This window comes from Salvelinus alpinus, chromosome 2 (assembly GCF_045679555.1).
Source record: "Salvelinus alpinus chromosome 2, SLU_Salpinus.1, whole genome shotgun sequence".
In the NCBI taxonomy this organism is placed as follows: domain Eukaryota; kingdom Metazoa; phylum Chordata; class Actinopteri; order Salmoniformes; family Salmonidae; genus Salvelinus; species Salvelinus alpinus.
In genome coordinates this window covers 88992780-89010695 of record NC_092087.1, presented here as the reverse complement: position 1 = coordinate 89010695, position 17916 = coordinate 88992780, and the positions used below count along the sequence as shown (strand labels likewise).

Genomic DNA, 17916 nt, shown 5'->3' with positions numbered 1-17916 from the left:
AGTATATATATATATTGATGCCCCTATGTCATTGTCATCTTCTCTGTTTGAATCCTCGATCTTCCTGTAGGGTTCCTCACAGTCTCATTTTGTCCAACTAGTAGTTCGAGAATAAAATACATCATTGTTTTGTGAGAATGTGATGTCATATAGAATGAGTGCTATGGTCTCCAATATGGTGCGGCTCTTGAGTCCCTAACTGTTGTCTGACCTTCCCAGGTAGAGGTGTCTCTTTTGGGGGGCAGAGATGGGCTAGAGGTGGATGAGAGAGTGGAGACCCATGGAGGTGTACCTATTGCCCACCTAACTGTTGTCTGATTTTTTAAAACACTTTGTGGAAAACACAGGATGTAGACGTATCTAACCCTGGGGCCTGGATCCAATTAGAAACCGTGCTAAAGCATTTAAAAGTCATTTCCATTTGAGCCAACATCTGCTGTGTTTACCTTGAATGTGATCTCCACTAACGCAGGAACTCTGCCTTTAAATAAACGTATTGTCTACAAGCACATTAGAATTGAATCAAGGCCCACAGTGGATTCAGAAAGTATTCAGACACCTTGACTTTTTCCACATTTTGTTAAGTTACAGCCTTATTCTAAAATGGATGAAATTATTTTTTCCCCCCTCAATCGACACACAAAACCCATTAAAGACAAAGCAAAAACACATGTAATTTTTTTTTGCAAATGTATAATTTTTTTTTACTGAAATATCACGTTTACATAAGTATTCAGACCTGTGGTTAGTTCTGTTACCTGGAATAAGTTGTCGACATGCTCCATGGGTAAATTGTTCCGCATACAGGGGTACGTTTTTTATATTAAACCAAGTAAGTTGACTGAACACATTCTCATTTACAGCAACGACCTGGGGAATAGTTACAGGGAGAGGAGGCGGATGAATCAGCCAATTGGAAGCTGGGGATGATTAGGTGACCGTGATGGTATGAGGGCGAGGTTGGGAATTTAGCCAGTACACCTGGGTTAACACCCCTACTCTTATGATAAGTGGCATGGGATCTTTAGTGACCAGAGAGTCAGGACACCCGTTTAGCATCCCATCTGAAAGACGGCACCCTACACAGGGCAATGTCCCCAATCACTGCCCTGGGACATTGGGATATTTTTTTAGAACAGAGGAAAGAGTGCCTCCTACTGGCCCTCCAAAACCACTTCCAGCAGCATCTGGTCTCCCATCCAGGGACCAACCCTGCTTAGAATCAATCCAGCAGTGGGATGCAGGGTGGTATGATGCTGACAAACACATTCCCATCATACTGTATCATAGATGGAGTGCATGATATCAGTCATCCCCTGGAACGAACACCCCCCCCCGGTCAAAAGTATTGCACCATATAGCGATTAGGGTGCCATTTGAGACAGAAACAGTGTAACAGAATATGACATTGACATGTTGTACCAATACATACATCAGTTTGTAGCAGTGTTGTTAGAGAGAGGTAAAGAGAAAGGTTTTATGTTCGGGCGCCAGACAGGTATTAACCTGTTGAACTGAAAAGAGTAGAATAGATAGAGAACCACTACCAGACAGGTATTAACCTGTTGAACTGAAAAGAGTAGAATAGATAGAGAACCACTACCAGACAGGTATTAACCTGTTGAACTGAAAAGAGTAGGATAGATAGAGAACCAGTACCAGACAGGTATTAACCTGCTGAACTGAAAAGAGTAGGATAGATAGAGAACCACTACCAGACAGGTATTAACCTGCTGAACTGAAAAGAGTAGGATAGATAGAGAACCACTACCAGACAGGTATTAACCCTGTTGAACTGAAAAGAGTAGGATAGATAGAGAACCACTACCAGACAGGTATTAACCTGCTGAACTGAAAAGAGTAGAATAGATAGAGAACCACTACCAGACAGGTATTAACCTGCTGAACTGAAAAGAGTAGGATAGATAGAGAACCACTACCAGACAGGTATTAACCTGCTGAACTGAAAAGAGTAGGATAGATAGAGAACCAGTACCAGACAGGTATTAACCTGCTGAACTGAAAAGAGTAGGATAGATAGAGAACCACTACCAGACAGGTATTAACCTGCTGAACTGAAAAGAGTAGGATAGATAGAGAACCACTACCAGACAGGTATTAACCTGCTGAACTGAAAAGAGTAGGATAGATAGAGAACCAGTACCAGACAGGTATTAACCTGTTGAACTGAAAAGAGTAGGATAGATAGAGAACCAGTACCAGACAGGTATTAACCTGTTGAACTGAAAAGAGTAGAATAGATAGAGAACCAGTACCAGACAGGTATTAACCTGTTGAACTGAAAAGAGTAGAATAGATAGAGAACCACTACCAGACAGGTATTAACCTGCTGAACTGAAAAGAGTAGGATAGATAGAGAACCACTACCAGACAGGTATTAACCTGCTGAACTGAAAAGAGTAGGATAGATAGAGAACCAGTACCAGACAGGTATTAACCTGCTGAACTGAAAAGAGTAGGATAGATAGAGAACCACTACCAGACAGGTATTAACCTGCTGAACTGAAAAGAGTAGGATAGATAGAGAACCACTACCAGACACATTAGCAGAAGAGACTGCCTATAGGGTAGCCTGTTGGCCAGATAGCCAGTGGGGAGAAAGGAGAAGACAAGTCACAGCACAGGGGTAACCTAACCAATAATAACTCATACAAGATTAATGGCAAAGCAATTCAAAGTCAACTTCCTAGAAACAATGGACAAGAAAGAACGCAGTCATAAAACTTAGAGAATTTGCAATATTCTGTATTACCTCCAAGTGGAGGAGGGAGGGGGTATGAATGGGTGTGTAGGTGTGTTCATAGACAACAAAAGGACTTAAACATTTCCAGATGTCAGTTGTTCCACACAAAATCAATAAAGTTCAAAACACTCAGCAACCTCCCTTTAACTAAAATGTCAAACAGTCCTAAAGTGCATTATTAGTTCACTGAAGGCTCTGAACATGAAGAGAGAGCAGCACTAAGAGAGAATATATTTCACTGAAGAAGGAGATAGAAAGAGAGATGGGCTTAGCTGTTGTGTCCAGGCTTGAACGTGTATTTGTCCGTCCGACACAATCCTCGGTTGTTCGTTTGACAAAAGCTTGCAACAATGTTGCTAGTAATCGATGAGATCAGAGGCCAGAACGCTTCCAACTCGTCAGGAGTAGCGCGACAACAACAGTGATCACACTTAGAAATGTTATAAACTAAGCAAGCTGAAACCAAACAAGACGTAAGCGGAGTTGAACACACCCGTCAAAACTGCCCAGCCAATCGAGAGCTCCGACACTGAGCCGGAAGAGCCGTCTTGATTTCCTCCTTCCTGACTGCTGCTGCGCTCTTAAAGTGCACGGTGAAGACTCCATGCAGGATTTCGCTACAAGTGTTTGTGTGCTTATTAAATGTGACTTTGTCAAGTACTAGACAGTGTTGTTTTTCACCATTCTATCTGATTCATTTCCAGTTTGTAATGTTGTTATTATCCCAACATTATTGAGGACATTCATATCTGACGGCTGCAGTAATGTTGAGATGCCAGTAGGTGGAGCTCTAGTCTAGAACACTGGAACCTTCAGTACCACTTTGATGCAGCTGATGAGGAGTGTAAACTGAATGTGTTTGTAGAATAGAATGAATGACATCATGGAACTGACCAAATGTAAATGGAACTTTGACCTGTTCCATGTAGAACTCAGAGGGAGGCTATAGTAAAATAGTAGGCTATAGTAACATGATTCTGTATTTAGTCAATATAATACATTGTAAATGGGCTACGTTTAAAACAATGTAAGCCCCGTACTCAAATGAAGAAAGGCAACTAGATATGCAGTCTGTTGTACATTTTCTTTTGAAATACAGTAACCTCCCCTTTCTATGTGCTGGTCTGGTCCTCATGCATGTTAATGACTTTAAGAGGAAGGAAGTTCTGCATCAGCTACTTGTGTCTTAACTACTTTAAATATGTATCAACCACAGAACACACACTTAATGTCAGTTTCCATGCACTACCAGTAAGTTGACTCATTGTACAAGACCTCTCCCCTTCACTTCACTCTGTAAGTACTCTTGACAATATCTTGAAATATAGTTTTTGGTCATTTGTTATTAGTCATTAGTAATGTACTTGAGGGTAATGTATTTTTTTACTTCTTGTTATGTTTTGACCTGTGTTTTGGTTGTTACTTCAGGGCCAGTATTCAGCAAGTGTGACATTGTCCCCCATTATTGATTTAGGAACAGGGCCCCCAGTACATATAATTATTATATAAAAGGTGTGTATGTGTGTGTGTGTGTGTGTGTGTGTGTGTGTGTGTGTGTGTGTGTGTGTGTGTGTGTGTGTGTGTGTGTGTGTGTGTGTGTGTGTGTGTGTGTGTGTGTGTGTGTGTGTGTGTGTGTGTGTGTGTGTGTGTGTGTGTGAGTGTGTGAGTGAGTGAGTGAGTGAGTGAGTGAGTGAAGGAGTGAGTGAGTGAAGGAGTGAGTGAGTGAGTGAGTGAATGAGTGAGTGAGTGAGTGAGTGAGTGAGTGAGTGAGTGAGTGAGTGAGTGAGTGAGTGAATTTTTCCTCCTATTTTTGGGGTTCTGAGAATAAAACAGCTTCAGAACGATCAATGTAGAAATATGTGTTTACAGTTCTACTGTAGTTGTTGTTGTTGATGATGTTGATCTATAGTGCAATAGACAGACAGTATTCACACACACAACCATATACAGAGGAAGGATCTTAAAAATAGTCCTTCAGCAACAGGAAAAGTGTATTATTATGTAGATTTTAATTAAATGTGGTGGTTGACACAGTTTTCATTAGGGAAAATGAAGTCTGACAGTTAAAATTACAAACTTTAGAAACCTTTTTAAGCATTGAATACACTACAAGATTGCAGTTCCTGCTGAGCAGGAAAATTCTCTACAACTAAAGAGTGTATCAAATTAAGATCCTACATCTGTAGCGCAATACAGCACAAAACAATGTGAGCCTGGTTCATTTCCAGTAATGAGGCCCTGTACCCCATTTACAATTTAGACTTCAATGTATCAGGTGGATTTATTCACCAGCTATAGAGTGAGTTGTTGTTTATGTTTCTAAGACTGCAGGGTGGGAGATGCAACAATGGCCTTGAGAAAAGCAGGAAGTGTGTTGGTGGTCTTTCTCTGGTCTGTAGCAGGTATGTTATCCTTCATAATTCTATAATAGTATCCTTAGACATTTCTAAACGCTTACAGATCTTAATGTTATTCTGGTGTGTTCAGTGTTGTCGTCTGTTAGGAATCTCCACTTCACTTTTATAGCTGCATTTCACACCTCAATAAGTGTAGCTGTGGTTTCCATTCACACTCAACTCAGAAACTAGAGACACAAAGTGTGGACAAACCCTACTGTTCGTGTAAGCCAATAGGTAATATCCTTGTGTTGTATGAATGTATCAGTGGTACTGGGTCAGAATGGCTGGAGAGTGACTCACACCAAGAAGAATATCTGTACCTTAATTGGGTCAACAGTGGAGCTGTCCTGCTCTTACATATATCCCAGTGGTCATACAGTCACAACAACCTTCTGGTTCACTAAAAATGATGGTGAGGCTAATCCTGTGAATCTGAGTGATGACCCAGACTACTAAAGTCATATGACGTACCACAGAGATAAGAACAACGATCACACCCTGACAGTCACAGACCTGAGAGAGAAAGACTCAGCTACGTACATGTTCAGCTTTATAACAGATCAGACTGGAGGGAAATATACTGGTGATCCTGGAGTCACTCTGTCTGTAACAGGTAACATTCTATTGTCTGATGTTCTGTTTAATCTTCATTGTCCCTTTAGGTCTGGAAATGGTCTTGATTTGTATTAATCTAATAGAAGTAAGGAGCTGGCGCACACCCAGAGAAACTGATTTAGTTTAGAGGTGCTGACTAACGGAGAATAAACTGGAAGCTATAACAACACACCCAGAGAAACTGATTTAGTGTAGAGGTGCTGACTAACGGAGAATAAACTGGAAGCTATAACAACACACCCAGAGAAACTGATTTAGTGTAGAGGTGCTGACTAACGGAGAATAAACTGGAAGCTATAACAACACACCCAGAGAAACGTATTTAGTGTAGAGGTGCTGACTAACGGAGAATAAATTGGAAGCTATAACAACACACCCAGACAAACTGATTTAGTGTAGAGGTGCTGACTAACGGAGAATAAACTGGAAGCTATAACAACACACCCAGAGAAACTGATTTAGTGTAGAGGTGCTGACTAACGGAGAATAAACTGGAAGCTATAACAACACACCCAGATAAACGTATTTAGTGTAGAGGTGCTGACTAACGGAGAATAAACTGGAAGCTATAACAACACACCCAGAGAAACGTATTTAGTGTAGAGGTGCTGACTAACGGAGAATAAACTGGAAGCTATAACAACACACCCAGAGAAACGTATTTAGTGTAGAGGTGCTGACTAACGGAGAATAAACTGGAAGCTATAACAACACACCCAGATAAACGTATTTAGTGTAGAGGTGCTGACTAACGGAGAATAAACTGGAAGCTATAACAACACACCCAGAGAAACTGATTTAGTGTAGAGGTGCAGACTAACGGAGAATTAACTGGAAGCTATAACAACACACCCAGAGAAACTGATTTAGTGTAGAGGTGCTGACTAACGGAGGATAAACTGGAAGCTATAACAACAAAGAGAGTCACACACTCCATATATATAACCTCCCAGTAATTAATTGGGTAAAAAACACCAACGGTTCTATCAAGGCACAAGGCAAGACCCAAATGCAGACACAGGTGGAAGATGTTTGGAGTATTACAATGTTTATTAATCCAAAGGGGTAGGCAAGAGAATGGTCGTGGACAGGCAAAAAGGTCAAAACCAGATCAGAGTCCAGGAGGTACAGAGTGGCAGACAGGCTCATGGTCAAGGCAGGCAGAATGGTCAGGCAGGCGGGTACAAAGTCCAGAAACAGGTAAGGGTCAAAACCGGGATGGACTAGATAAAGGAGAATGCAAAAAACAGGAGAACGGGAAAAACGCTGGTTGACTTAGAAACATGCAAGACTAACTGACACAGAGAGACAGGAAACACAGGGATAAATACACTGGGGAAAAAAGCGACACCAAGAGGGGGTGGAGACAAACACAAGGACAGGTGAAACAGATCAGGGCGTCACAGTTTCAACATCACCTTCTTCAGGATACTGACCTGTACATTTATTACAGCATGTGATGACAATAGACAAGTGATTCAGGTTGATGTTGTCTACTCCAGACCTGCAGGTGAAGGTGACTCCTTATTCACAGATTCCAACATGGAGGATACTGACCTGTAGCACCATCAGCTGTCCTCTGACTGGTAACCCCACCTACACCTGGTACAGGAATGGACAGGTTCTAACTGAGGACACTTTACCCTACTCAGTCTACCCTTATGCTGTAGACAGCTACTCCTGTGCTGTAAAAGGCCATGAGGATCTCCACTCTCCTGCAGTCTGTGGGTATGGATTCTATTATGTGGATTCTACTCAATACTCTAGTATAACTTTTCAAGTTTAAAACATCTGTCTGCTAAACAGTCCTCAGACATAACTGTTAACATAACTGTAACACAGGATGGCTGAACTACTTTGGATTACTGCAGCTCATGATTCCACTGTCTAAATAATGCCCTCTTGTCATCATGTTTCAGGTGTTCAGGGTCAGAGCTGCAACAGAGTGACTTACACCAAGAGAACAATCTGTGTCTGTGTATCTGTGTCTGTGTTGGTTTCATTTTGTAATATGAGAACTGTTAGCATTTCTAGAAATAACTGAGAATATAATCCAGTTGTCCTCTTGTTATGTCACTGTGTTTCAGGTGTTCAGGATCAGAGCTGCAGCAGAGTGACTTACACCAAGAGGAGAATCTGTGTCTTGAAGGGGTCAACAGTGGATAGCTCCTGTACTTATGTTGGTTATTATTCCACCACATCAAAATTCTGGTTTAGAAGTGATAAGTCGATCGCTGAAGACCTAACCACAGACCTAAGGTATGCAGGTCGTGTGGAATACACTGGAACATACAAAGGTCCCTTCACCCTGAGAATCACAGATCTGAGAGAGGAGGACTCAGCTGAGTGTCACAACTTTGAATGGGGCCATAGTTTCCCAGGAACAAGTCTGACTGTCACAGGTAATACTACACTGTATGATACAACTGTAAATCATATTGAATTACAGGAGAAAATAAATTAACCATCATGTTAACACATGATATAGAGGTAATACTACACATACAGAACAATATGATATACTGGTAATACTACACTTACAGAACATTATGATATACTGGTAATACTACACTTACAGAACATGATGATATACTGGTAATACTACACTTACAGAACATTATGATATACTGGTAAAACTACACTTACAGAACATTATGATATACTGGTAAAACTACACTTACAGAACATGATGATATACTGGTAATACTACACTTACATAACATTATGATATACTGGTAATACTACACTTACAGAACATAATGATATACTGGTAATACTACACTTACAGAACATTATGATATACTGGTAATACTACACTTACAGAACATAATGATATACTGGTAATACTACACTTACAGAACATTATGATATACTGGTAATACTACACATACAGAACATTATGATATACTGGTAATACTACACACACAGAACATTATGATATACTGGTAATACTACAATTACAGAACATGATGATATACTGGTAGTACTACACTTACAGAACATTATGATATACTGGTAATACTACACTTACAGAACATTATGATATACTGGTAATAGTACACTTACAGCACATTATGATATACTGGTAATACTACACTTACAGCACATTTTGATATACTGGTAATACTACACTTACAGAACATTATGATATACTGGTAATACTACACTTACAGAACATTATGATATACTGGTAATACTACACTTACAGAACATTATGATATACTGGTAATACTACCCTTACAGAACATGATGATATACTGGTAATACTACACTTACAGAACATTATGATATACTGGTAATACTACACGTACAGTACATTATGATATACTGGTAATACTACACTTACAGTGCATTATGATACACTGGTAATACTACACTTACAGTACATTATGATATATTGGTAATACTACACTTACAGAACATTATGATAAACTGGTTATACTACACTTACAGAACATTATGATATACTGGTAATACTACACATACAGAACATTATGATATACTGGTAGTACTACACTTACAGAACATTATGATATACTGTAACTACTTTATCTCTAGTAGTAGTAGGTGGAAATGATGAGGTTTGTTCTTTTATGTTGTTATTCTCTCTTCATTCAGACCTGCAGGTGAAGGTGACTCCTAGCACAGTGACAGAAGGATCATGGGTGACACTGACATGTAGCACCACCTGTACTCTGACTGAAATCCCCAACCCCACCTACACCTGGTACAAGAATGGAGAATACCTATTTTCTGACTCCTCTCCCCAGTATCAATATTCAGTCAGTGGAGGAGGTTCTGACAGCTACTCCTGTGCTTTAACTTCTACTTGCTACGCATCCCGGATCCGGGAGCACCCCCATCAGTAAAAAAAGCTGACTAGCATAGCCTAGCATAGCGCCACAAGTAAATACTAGCATCTAAATATCATTAAATCACAAGTCCAAGACACCAGATGAAAGATACAGATCTTGTGAATCCAGCCATCATTTCTGATTTTTAAAACGTTTTACAGGGAAGACACAATATGTAAATCTATTAGCTAACCACGATAGCAAAAGACACAACTTTTTTTTCTCCACCATTTTTTTCCTGCATAGGTAGCTATCACAATTTCGACCAAATATAGATATAAATAGCCACTAACCAAGAAACAACTTCATCAAATGACAGTCTGATAACATATTTATTGTATAGCATATGTTTTGTTAGAAAAATGTGCATATTTCAGGTATAAATCACAGTTCTACATTGCAGCTGCAATCTGAAATGGCGTCGATGCAGCCAGAATAATTACAGAGACCAACGTCAAATACCTAATTACTCATCATAAATCATTTCTGAAAAATACACAGCGTACAGCAAATGAAAGCCCAACATCTTGTGAATCCAGCCAATATGTCCGATTTTTTACGTGTTTTACAGCGAAAACACAATATAGCATTATATTAGCTTACCACAATAGCCAGAAACACAACCACATTTACCAGCAGCAAATGTTAGCGATCGTAACAATCCAGCAAAAGATATATAATTGGACTAACCTTGATAAACTTCATCAGATGACAGTCCTGTAACATCATATTACACAATGCATATAGGTTTTGTTCGAAAATGTGCATATTTAGCGGCACAAATCGTGGTTATACAATGTGAACAGTAGCAGCATTTCATGCATTCTGGCCGGCGCCATCTTGGAGAGGCACCTAATCTAATCGATAAATAATCGTAAACTTGACAAAAAAATACAGGTTGGACAGCAATTGAAAGATGCATTAGTTATTAATGCAACCGCTGTGTTAGATTTTTAAAATTAACGTTACTAGACATACAGTGTGCGTTACAGCCAGACCAATGCCGCAATAATGGCGGACAAATTCTTTTACATTTTTCCACATAAATACGGAATAACATCATAAATAGCTCTTACTTTTGGATGAGCTTCCATCAGAATCTTGGGCAAGTGGTCCTTTGTCCAGAATCATCGTTGCTCGGTTGTAGATTGCCGTCTTCAACTTAGGAATTAGCAGCAAACATTAGCCATGTGGCGAAGACGTGCCCAAATGTTCAAAACGCAATACTAAGGAAATTCCGAAAATTGCAATATACTCGCATAAACTGATATAACTCGGTTTAAAATAACTTCGTTATGATGTTTCTAACACCTATATCGAATTAAATTACAGACGGATATATCTAAGGCCGATAACTGAGCGTTTCAAAATGCCATCCTGAGGTCTTGCTTTGCGTCATGACGAACGTCAAAAAGAGAGCTCCCTCCGTTCCTTGTGGCTTTATAAGGTCTGAGATCTACGTAGAAACTCCATTCCAATTCTCATTGGTTACTGACATCCAGGGGAAGGCGCGTGCAGTTCATGTCGACCCATAGGATACATACAGAGCTTTAAACTGATCTGAGAACAGAGCCTCGTTTTCAGACCTTCGCAGTTTCTGTCATGAATTTCGCTGCAGAAAGAGTTCTGTTTCACCCACAGACATAATTCAAACGGTTTTAGAAACTAGAGATTGTTTTCTATCCAATAGTAATAGTAATATGCATATTGTACGAGCAAGAATTGAGTACGAGGCAGTTTAATTTGGGAACGATAAATGGTAACGTTGAAACAGCACCCCCTATATTGAGAAAAGTCCATGAGAAACTCAGCTCTCCTGAAGTGAGTGTGGTGATTTACCTCCAGAGTTTTCCTCTATTATGGTAAACAGACTTGATATTTTCAGTCAATTCAAATTACTGATTTATAAGTAACTATACCTCATTACTATCTAACATGTTAGTACTGAAGACTACTGAGAATCATAAAAATAAGCTAATATCATCACCATCTTCACCATCATCATCATCACTGTCAACATCATCATCATCATCATCATCATCATCCTGTGCTTCATCATTTGTTCCAGATACTTCTTCTCTAAGCTGCATGAGTGTGACCTACACCAGTAGAAGCATCTGTTCCTTGATACCATCAGTGGACCTGCCTTGCACTACTATATATCCCACAGGTTAGACTGGGTTATCTTTAAGTCATGTTCAGCCATTTTGTCAACTACAGAAGGAAACCAGAAAGTGTGTTTTTATTTGCTCTCATTCAGACCTGCAGGTGAAGGTGACTCCTGACACAGAGGCAGAGAAGAGGACACTGACCTGTAGCACCACCTGTACTCTGACTGGTAACCCCACCTACATCTGGTACAAGAACGGACAGTCTCTTCCTCGGTTCACTTCCCAACAACACTCAGTTCTGAAACAAAGAGTTACTCCTGTGCTGTTAAAGGCCATGAGGATCTCCACTCTCCTGCAGTGTGTGAGTCTGGATTCTATTGGGATAATTTGTAGCTAACCTTTCTTTATAACAAAGTAAGGCAACTTGCTAACTTCAAGGTATATGTGAAAAAACGATTTAATGTATTTTCATGTGCTCAGGGTCAAAACTGCTGGAGAGGAGAATCTGTGTCTTGAAGGGCTCCACAGTGGACATATCCTGCTCTTACACTCATCCCACTAGTTATATAGAACAAGGTTCATTCTGGTTTACACAGAAACACCCTGTAGATATCAGTTCATATCCAGAGTATGTAGGTCGTGTGGAGTACAATAGGAACACAGAGAACCACCACACCATTACAATAACAAACCTGACAGAGAAGGACTCGGCTGAATACAAATTCAGAATACGAACAACAGATGAGGGGAGATTTTCTGGTCTTCCTGGTGTGATGTTGACTGTCACAGGTAATAGTCCACCTACATTTAGTACTGTAATCGAACAAGTCTAATCACATGACAAGCCTGTCTGGAGTCTAATATGACTGATGTTTCCTCTTAGATATCCTGTTGGAGATGGATCCTACGTCTGTGTCAGAGGGGGAGAGAGTCACACTGAGATGTAGAACCCAATGTACAGTCGGTCTCAACCCCACCTACATCTGGTACAAGAACAGACAACGTCTGAACAACCCAGTCAGCAGCTATAACAGTCTGATCCTAGACCCAGTCACCAGTTATAACAGTCTGATCCTAGACCCAGTCAGCAGTGAGGATGCAGGGAAGTACTCCTGTGCTGTAGAAGGCTTAGAGAGAATCCTCTCTCCAGAAGAGACTCTCTCTGTCAGATGTGAGTACATGGGGTGTTGATATATCTACAGTGAAAGTCATTGACATCATCTCTCTAATACATGGTTCTACATGTCAGTGTAATATACTAATCTATACTAATTTACATCATCTCTGTAATACATGGTTCTACAAGTCAGTGTAACATACTAATCTATACTAATTTACATCATCTCTGTAATATATGGTTCTACAAGTCAGTGTAACATACTAATCTATACTAATTTACATCATCTCTGTAATACATGATTCTACAAGTCAGTGTAACATACTAATCTATACTAATTTACATCATCTCTGTAATACATGGTTCTACAAGTCAGTGTAATATACTAATCTATACTAATTTACATCATCTCTGTAATACATGGTTCTACATGTCAGTATAATATCCTAATCTATATTAATTTACATCACCTCTTGGTGTCTTACATGGTATATGAGTTCTTATTTGTTCTGTCATCTTCAACACCAGATGGCCCAAAGAACACCTCAGTATCAGTCAGTCCCTCTGGTGAAATAGTGGAGGGCAGTTCAGTGACTCTGACCTGCAGCAGTGATGCCAACCCACCTGTGGACAAATACACCTGGTACAAGACGAATGGAGGCCACTATCAGAGTATCTCCAATCAGAACACAGGACCACAACATGTCTACAACTGTGAGGCCTGGAGTGGGATTAGAAAGGGGAGGTCTGAGTCAATCAACATTGATGTGAAATGTGAGTAAATTACAGCTCAGTATCACATGCGTTCCTGTTTTGTGTAAGTGGATTCTTATTTTTGATAGTCTGGCATCACAGATTTTTATATATGTCATGTGAGGTTGTAATTGCATCTTTATAATCCTCTGACAAATTCTCCTTTACCAGACGCTCCAAGGAACACCTCAGTGTCAGTCAGTCCCTCTGGTGAAATAGTGGAGGGCAGTTCAGTGACTCTGACCTGCAGCAGTGATGCCAACCCACCTGTGGACAAATACACCTGGTACAAGAAGAATGTAACCTCACCAAAAGCATCAGGACAGAGTTACAGCATCACTAACATCATCTCTGAGGACAGAGGAGAATATTACTGTGAGGCACAGAATGGAAGAGGATCTATGAACTCTACAGCTCTGATGATCATTGTAGCAGGTAAAGTTCCATCTTCAATACTTCAATACAAAATGATGTTCAATAAGGAATGATGTTTCAAGGTAATCTTCTCATGGTTTACCTTATTACACTTTGGTTTATAACTTTACATAGGCTTCTATATACAAGTTATGCAGTAATGTCCTGTATTGCTGTATATTCATTTTCACTTCATAATAACATGTTCTCATATCATCCATTTGTCTTTTAGGGAAACAGTCCTCAGTTCTGACTGCAGCTGTAGGAATCATAGTGGTTGTTCTGGTTCTCATCCTCTGTCTCTCTGGACTCATGTGGTTCAGGTGAGTGAAGAAGGGAACATTGATATTTGTATTATTCTTTCACCTTAGACCTCTGATTGGGTACTAACTTCATTAATTCATTCATTCATTAATTCATTTATTGGCCCAATGCCCTTAACCACTAGGCCACCTGGGGTGGCAGGTAGCTTAGTGGTTAGAGCGTTGAACTTGTAACCAAAAGGTAGCAAGATCAAATCCCAGAACTGAAAATATAAAGTTCAGGTGATCTGCCCCTGAACAAGGCAGTTAACCCACTGATCCTAGGCCATCATTGTAAATAAGAGTTTGTTCTTAACCGACTTGCCTAGTTAAATAAAGATAAAGTAAGAAATCTGTTAAAATGTATTAGTAACTTATCCACTTACTTACTTACAGAGCAGAACTCACTCTGTCCCTCATTACAGGAGATGCACAGGAGGAAGTGATGCCACAGCAGACACACAGGTGATTCTATTAGTTACAACAGGGTTTCAGCTGTGTCTTAATGGGGCAACAAACTAAACGTGCCCCCAGGAGGTTATAACTCCGTTTTCATTCATTTACGGTGACATGACAGTCTCTCTCATACTATTTTCATTGTTACCTCTCTCTCTCTCCACAGAGTGTCCGTCCTGACTAACAGTAACATGACAGTCTCTCTCATACTATTTTCATTGTTACCTCTCTCTCTCTCTCCACAGAGTGTCCGTCCTGACTAACAGTGACATCACAGTCTCTCTCATACTATTTTCATTGTTACCTCTTTCTCTCTCCACAGAGTGTCCGTCCTGACTAACAGTGACATGACAGTCTCTTTCATACTATTTTCATTGTTACCTCTCTCTCTCTCCACAGAGTGTCCGTCCGGACTAACAGTGTCACGACAGTCTCTTTCGTACTATTTTCATTGTTACCTCTTCTCTCTCTCTCTCTCTCTCTCCACAGAGTGTCCGTCCTGACTGTAACAGAGACACGTACACAGCTCTGAACATGAGGACCACGTCCCCTGACTACGACACTCTGGCAGTAAGTCTCTTATCATTCATGTTGATTGTTTGTGAGTGTGTTGGTGTTTTATATTTGAATGTGTTAAGAGAAAATGATGGAAAGACTGGTGTTTCAGAGAACACATGCATTTCCTCTCTCCCTCCCTCTCCTTCTCCTTGTCTCCCGCTCTCTCTCTCTCTCTCTCTCTGTCTCTCTCTCTGTCTCTCTCTCTCTCTCTCTCTGTCTCTGTCTCTGTCTCTGTCTCTGTCTCTCTCTCTCTCTCTCTCCCTCTCCCTCCCTCCCTCTCCTTCTCTCCCGCTCTCTCTCTCTCTCCCTCCCTCTCCTTCTCTCCCGCTCTCTCTTTCTCGCTCTCTCTCTCTCTTTCTGTCCACAGAGTGTCCATCCTGACCCTAACAGTGATACGTACACACCTCTGAACATGAAGACCAGGTCACCAGAGTATGACACCCTGGCAGTAAGTGTGTGTGTGTGTGTGTGTGTGTGTGTGTGTGTGTGTGTGTGTGTGTGTGTGTGTGTGTGTGTGTGTGTGTGTGTGTGTGTGTGTGTGTGTGTGTGTGTGTGTGTGTGTGTGTGTGTGTGTGTGTGTGTGTGTGTGTGTGTGTGTGTGTGTGCGCATAAAATGTTTAGTGGGAGTGCTACTTCAGTATGTCTTCTTTCAGAATGTGAGGGGAATCTCCCACTGAAGTGAAGCAACACAGAACCTGGACTGAAGAGAAGCACCACAGAACCTGGACTGAAGAGAAGCACCACAGAACCTGGACTGAAGAGAATCACCACAGACCCTGGACTGAAGAGAATCACCACAGATCCTGGACTGAAGAGAATCACCACAGATCCTGGACTGAAGAGAACCACCACAGATCCTGGACTGAAGAGAACCACCACAGATCCTGGACTGAAGAGAATCATCACAGATCCTGGACTGAAGAGAATCACCACAGATCCTGGACTGAAGAGAACCACCACAGATCCTGGACTGAAGAGAACCACCACAGATCCTGGACTGAAGAGAACCACCACAGATCCTGGAATGAAGAGAATCATCACAGATCCTGGACTGAAGAGAATCACCACAGATCCTGGACTGAAGAGACCCACCACAGATCCTGGACTGAAGAGAATCACCACAGATCCTGGACTGAAGAGAATCACCACAGATCCTGGACTGAAGAGAACCACCACAGATCCTGGACTGAAGAGAACCACCACAGATCCTGGACTGAAGAGAACCACCACAGATCCTGGAATGAAGAGAATCATCACAGATCCTGGACTGAAGAGAATCACCACAGATCCTGGGCTGAAGAGAAGCACCACAGAACCTGGACTGAAGAGAATCACCACAGACCCTGGACTGAAGAGAATCCCCACAGATCCTGGACTGAAGAGAACCACCACAGATCCTGGACTGAAGAGAATCACCACAGATCCTGGACTGAAGAGAACCACCACAGATCCTGGACTGAAGAGAACCACCACAGATCCTGGACTGAAGAGAATCATCACAGATCCTGGACTGAAGAGAATCACCACAGATCCTGGACTGAAGAGAACCACCACAGATCCTGGACTGAAGAGAACCACCACAGATCCTGGACTGAAGAGAACCACCACAGATCCTGGAATGAAGAGAATCATCACAGATCCTGGACTGAAGAGAATCACCACAGATCCTGGACTGAAGAGAATCACCACAGATCCTGGACTGAAGAGAATCACCACAGATCCTGGACTGAAGAGAACCACCACAGATCCTGGACTGAAGAGAATCACCACAGATCCTGGACTGAAGAGAATCACCACAGATCCTGGACTGAAGAGAACCACCACAGATCCTGGACTGAAGAGAACCACCACAGATCCTGGACTGAAGAGAACCACCACAGATCCTGGAATGAAGAGAATCACCACAGATCCTGGACTGAAGAGAACCACCACAGATCCTGGACTGAAGAGAATCACCACAGATCCTGGACTGAAGAGACCCACCACAGATCCTGGACTGAAGAGAATCACCACAGATCCTGGACTGAAGCGAATCAGGAGGAAAAAATCTTATTTTCTTGTGTACCAATGTGTTTACTATCTTTAGTTTTATTTAGATCTTTTTCTATGGGATTTTGCCACATACAGATGTTTTATAACATCAATAGTCCTACTTTCCTCAGCAACTAACATTAATAATACTGATAACAGCTTTTTAATATTTTTAGCTCTTGGGTCAAGTTTCTCCTGATGTGTTCAATGATGATTTATTTTGTATTGCTGTCAGACATTATTACTTATTTTATATTACGTAATACCATATTATTACTCATTTTATATTAAGTAATACCATATTGTTCCGTGTCATGATATATTTTTTATATAAAAATACATGTAATCAGTCCATTACATACATTTAAACATTTGCAGTTTTTACTTCTAATTTCCAACATTTTGGTAGGCTATTTGTTAGTCAACTTGTCTATAATTTCTAAATACATGCAGTGGCGACACGTCATTCAAGGCAGCTGGGACAGAGCTCAATCTGTTTTCAGCCCCATGGTTAGCTTTTTATGTTGCTTTTTTGCCTATTT

At 40.8% G+C, this 17916-nt stretch overlaps 1 protein-coding gene and 1 long non-coding RNA gene across 2 annotated transcripts in view; both read left to right on the top strand.

Annotated features, from left to right (window-relative positions):
- Positions 1-16020, top strand: part of LOC139541547 (B-cell receptor CD22-like) — a 101444-nt gene extending 85424 nt beyond the window's left edge. The window contains exons 5-10 of the mRNA XM_071346318.1: positions 13389-13634; positions 13785-14048; positions 14260-14288; positions 15275-15355; positions 15711-15791; positions 15997-16020. Of these exons, the coding sequence (XP_071202419.1) occupies positions 13389-13634; positions 13785-14048; positions 14260-14288; positions 15275-15355; positions 15711-15791; positions 15997-16020 (725 nt within the window). The remainder of the gene's footprint in view (positions 1-13388; positions 13635-13784; positions 14049-14259; positions 14289-15274; positions 15356-15710; positions 15792-15996) is intronic.
- Positions 7284-10177, top strand: LOC139568100 (uncharacterized). The gene is made up of 3 exons (XR_011673516.1): positions 7284-7506; positions 7698-8180; positions 9397-10177. It is a non-coding gene; the product is annotated as an uncharacterized lncRNA (long non-coding RNA).
- Positions 16021-17916: the final 1896 nt, after the last annotated feature.